This window comes from Coptis chinensis, chromosome 1, assembly GCF_015680905.1.
Source record: "Coptis chinensis isolate HL-2020 chromosome 1, ASM1568090v1, whole genome shotgun sequence".
Lineage (NCBI taxonomy): Eukaryota > Viridiplantae > Streptophyta > Magnoliopsida > Ranunculales > Ranunculaceae > Coptis > Coptis chinensis.
Genome location: NC_141456.1, coordinates 87,374,880 through 87,380,011, shown reverse-complemented (window position 1 = coordinate 87,380,011; position 5,132 = coordinate 87,374,880). Strand labels below are relative to the sequence as shown.

Below are 5,132 nucleotides of genomic sequence, written 5' to 3'. Positions count from 1 at the left end.
GTGGTGATCCAAAAGCGTGTTTTTTTTGGTGGCTGGATTTGTTTTCCGTTCCGCCGTTTCTTCATGCAAGACTATTTTTGGGCGTCTTGTTTCAAGATAGTCTTATTTGGGGTTCCTCCCTCTTATTGTTTTTTTGTTTTGGTTGTTGCACAGTTTTTCGCCTTTGGTAATACAGTAGCTTCTTTCAGTGGCTGATCTTCTTACCGATTCTTAGTACAGCAGGATTCATATTTTTTTTTTCGGTTCATAATGGCCGGTGAGACTGTAGCTAATTCGTCAATGCATCATCGCATTACTAATTCATTGCTTAGTGGCAGTAATTTTTCTGCTTGGTCACGCTCAGTTAATTTATTTCTTAGTGCTCGAGGGAAGACTAGTTGGTTGCAAGGGAAGGTACCAAAACCAACAGAGGCTACCAAATTGGCAGAATGGGACACTGACCGGTGTAAGATCTTAACCTGGTTATTTAATTCTATGGAGCTTAATGTTTATGAATTATTTATGTTTTATGATACGGTTGATGGGTTATGGACTGGGTTGAACGAGATGTATGCACATTCTCGTAACCAAATCCGTAAGTACGAAATTTATGGGCACGTCACTCATACTAGTCAAAAGAATGACTCGGTGAAGGTTTATTATGGAAATATGAAGAAGGGATGGGACGAGTTAGCTCATTACAAGTCTCAATTTCTGGCTAGTATTTCTGGTATGGCTCCTGTTATTGCTAAGGAACTCCACAAAGCGTCGGAAGATGAGTAGGTATACCAATTTCTTTTGGGTCTTCGAGATGAGTATGAGACCCTTCGCTGTCAGATTTTGGGTACTTTTCCACTACCTTTTCCGAGTGAGGCTTATGCTATGGTAGAAAGTGATGAACGTCGCCGCCATTTAAAAGTCACACCATCTTCAGAGACACCTACTCCCATTGATCAGATGGCATTTGCTGTTAATTCCGGATCTCGATTTCAGGCTTCTTTTGTTGGAACTCGCAAAAAGGAGCCATTCGTTTGTAATCATTGTGGGAATACGGGACACACTAAAGACCGCTATTTTAAACAGTATCCAGAGTTGAGATTTAAGACTAGTTCTCAAAACTATTCTAAGAACCGTGCTCCTCGTACTGCTGCAGTGGCTGAAGCATCTTTTGAGACTCTATCAGATGCACCTGCAGACATTAATCAGCTGAGTTCTAGGATTGATCAGCTTTTCACTATAGTTCAGAATTCTCGTGTCCAGAATTCTACTGTCCCTACAGCTATGACTGCCTCAGGTATTCCTACTGCTCTTCATGTTTGATTAGATTCTGCTAAACCCACATGGGTTCTTGATTCAGGGGCTAATGACCATATGACTGGTGAGTCAAATCTTTTTACATCCACTATATCTACTGTCCATCTGTCTGTACGCCTTGCTGATGGGTCATCCACCCCTATTCTAAGTAAGGGGGAGGTTTGTCTTTCACCATCTATTACACTTCAGTCTGTCCTACATGTGCGAAACCTTTCCCTTAATTTGTTATCTGTTAGTCAGTTAGCCAAAAATCTCAATTGTGCTGTCATTTTTCTTTCTGACCGATGTTTTGTCCAGGACCGGAGTACGAGGACGATTTTTGGCATGAGGTATGAGCATGACGGACTTTAATATTTTGGGGAACCTCCACCGCTCACTGCCTTGCAAAGCTCCATGTTGCCAGCTTCTGGCTCTTATGTTTTTTCTTTACAGTCTTTGAACTTATGGCATGCTCACTTAGGACATGTTAACTTCCAGTATCTTTGTTTGTTATTTCCCGAATTAATAAAAGCTTGCAAGTTTCATAAGTTTCATTGTCACATTTGCGCTTTGTCTAAGCATCCTCGTTCTAGTTATATTTCTAGAATCCAACGTACTCCCTATGCATTTGATCATGTTCATTATGATGTTTAGGGACTGTCTCCAGTAACATCCTGGTCAGGACACCGCTACTATGTCACTTTTATTGATGATCATACCAGGTGTACTTGGGTTTATCTGCTCAAGCAAAAATATGAGGTTCTCTCTTCATTTACCAATTTTCTCAGAATGGTTAAGACCCAGTATAATGTTACCGTTAGGGGTGTTCGATCTGACAATGCCAAAGAGTATGTTTCAAATGCCTTTGTGTCTCAACTTAATCAACAAGGCATTCTTCAACAACTTTCCAACACCTACACACCTGAACAAAATGGGGTTGCTGAAAGAAAAAATCAGAGTCTTATGGCAATTGTTCGCTGCCTTTTACGAGGAATGAATGTTCCCAAATCTTATTGGCATATGGCTGTTTTGACTGCTGGTTATCTTCTTAACCGTACACCTAGTCGTGTTTTGCATAATAAAACCCCCTTCCGTCTTCTTCATCCGGATAGAGTCTTATTCCCGATAACTCCCAAGGTGTTTGGATGTACTTGCTATGTCCAAAATCGTAGTCCAAGTCGAACCAAGTTGGATGATAAAGCAATTAGGTGTATATTTCTAGGATACGCTGTCTTCTCAAAAGGATATCGTTGTTATGATCCCCACACTCGTAAGTTGTATCATACCATGGATGTGACTTTTTTGGAGGATACACCATTCTTTGTTCCGAAACTCTATTTTCAAGAACAAGATACCTTTATGGACTCTTCTTTTCCACCTGGAAATGAAAACTCTATCCTTGTTTGTCCTTTACCTATTTTTTATACTAATTCACAAGTACTTGAGCAGCCTTTACAGGAAGATGTTCGTCATTCCCATGTTCCACCCCTGCCAGACTCCTCTGCTCCTGGTGCCTCTTCCCCAAGTAACTCTAGTCCTGTTTCTGAGTTTATTACATGATCTGGTCCACATGTTACCCCACCACCACCACCACCACCACTTTGTAAGTCTTCACGGGATAGGCATCCAACTGACCGTCTCATTGTTACTTGTTGCACTCACCATCCTATTAGCAAGTTTGTTTCTTACTAGGGACTATCTAGCTCTTATTGAGCTTTTCTGGCTGCAACATCTTCAGTTTAAATTCCGAGATCAGTTTCTGAGGCTTTGCGTGATCCCCATTTGGTTACTACAATGCACTGTGAAATGGAGGCCCTAGAACGGAACCATACATGGGATATGGTTTTCCTGCCACTTGGTGAGAAAACAGTTCAATGCAAATGGGTGTTTTCTATTAAGTATTTGGCAGACGGTACTGTGGATCGTTATAAGGCTCGATTGGTTGCCAAGGGGTTTACCCAGGTTCCTGGCAAAGATTTCAGTGATACATTTGCTCAAGTGGCAAAACTCTCTTCTGTACGGCTTTTGATCTCATTAGCATCTTCGTATTCTTGGCATCTGTATCAGCTGGAAATCAAGAATGCTTTCCTTCATGGTGATCTAACAGAAACTATTTATATGGATCCTCCACCTGGTTTTTGCGGTGAGGGGGCGTTTGCTGAGAAAGTGTGTTGTCTTCGGAAATCTCTATATGGTTTGAAACAGTCACCGCGTGCCAGGTTTTCTCGTTTCAGCCAGGTGGTGCTGTCTCTTGGTTTCCGTCGCTGCCAATTTGATCACAAGTGAAAATTTCCATAGATTCCATTTTGTGGAATTCAATTAGGACAAAGGATCCTTGAAGCTATAGAACGAATAAATGTTCCATTAAGCTCTATTAATATGCAGCATAAATATGCAATAAAATGTTAGGAATGTTTTCGAATTTCAGTTGACTATTGATTAACAAATATATCTTCAATGGTTTGTGCAGCTCTCCGCAATAATCAACAGCTACAGAAAGAGTTTTAATGGAGTTTCAATTCTTTCAGCTCTAGTTTATAGCATTTCTTATATACAAAATTGTTGTCAAATAAAATCTTGTAGGCACGAAGGGTGTAGTCTCTGTTTTTATTAGTAAAACACACCAACCCGAAACAACAAGATCATGGGATTTCTTGGCTTTTCCTAGTACCGTAAACAGAGTACCTGAAGTTGGCCAGAGTCTTTAAACTTCAATGCCAGTGGAATTGGCCTGCCTCCAAGTAAATGGAAGGGAACTTGCCAAAACTTTACTTGTAACAAGTAAGTATTACCTGTGTTTTTTGGCAGAATATCATTTAGTAATTGAATTTATGATTACTTTACTTACCAACACAATGAATTTTATTAAATTTGCAGCTATAGACCACGCACGATTACTAAAAGTAGAAGATACAGACTACTAGTTAACAAAATAAAAAAAGAGATGTATGAAACTCTTCTACTGGCTTTTGTTGTCAATAATTAACATTCAGTTTATTCTGTGTACTGCAGCAAAATTATAGGGGCAGAGTTCTACAAAGCCGATGGAAATTTCGCTTCAGAAGAGAAATCTCCTCATGATACAAATGGATATGGAACTCACACTGCATCCACTGTAGCTGGGCCAGAAAAGGAAGACGCGAGCTTTTTGGGTATCGCGAAAGGAACTTTAAGAGGAGCTGTTCCATCTGCTAAAATTGCCGTGTACAAAGTGTGTTTCCAAGGGAGGTGTTATGAGCATGACATACTAGCTGGAGTTCACGATGCAATTGCTGATGGTGTTGATGTCATGTCCATTTCACTTGGACATCCTGAACTACTTGAAACTTTTGTGGACGACCCCATTGCAATTGGGGCATTTCATGCCATGCAGAAGGGAACACTTGTATTTGCTGGTGCTGGAAATGAAGGACCAGGTTTGAAGACTAGGAATGATGCACCATGGATATTAACTTCTGGAGCAAGCACCATTGACCGGAGGATCATAAGCAACGTAGTGCTAGGCAATGATATGGCCCTTAAGGCAAGTTCATGTTCCATCAGTTTGTTTCATAGTTATACTCAACATCCTCAAAAGCCATGTATATTCTCACTTAGAACACATTTATTTTGATTATGGGGTTGCAATCAATGGTTTTTGTTGTGTTATTTTGAATAAAACAAAAGGTGAACTTGGACTTGGGCTCTTTTTGATCTCTTATCTTCTTTTTGGTAGACAATTTTTTTAAAATTGTTTCCGGATAAGTTTGGAAACAGAATTGGATATGGATTAGGAAACATATGTGATAGACTTGTAGAATCCAATTCTTATCGGGAAACTGGATCAGTACCCTATCCGGATCTACTAAGTGCTCTACATT

General features: G+C 40.1%; 1 protein-coding gene across 1 annotated transcript; it reads left to right on the top strand.

The window, feature by feature from the left end:
• The first annotated feature begins 249 nt into the window (after positions 1 to 249).
• Positions 250 to 762, top strand: LOC147525649 (uncharacterized). Its single transcript, XM_086580246.1, has one exon. The coding sequence runs from the start codon at positions 250 to 252 to the stop codon at positions 760 to 762; it is 513 nt and encodes a 170-aa protein (XP_086436372.1).
• The last annotated feature ends 4,370 nt before the right edge of the window (positions 763 to 5,132 follow it).

Excerpts from the sequence above, each read along its gene's own strand:
- LOC147525649 (XM_086580246.1), top strand. The coding sequence starts at position 250 with ATGGCCGGTGAGACTGTAGCTAATTCGTCAATGCATCATCGCATTACT.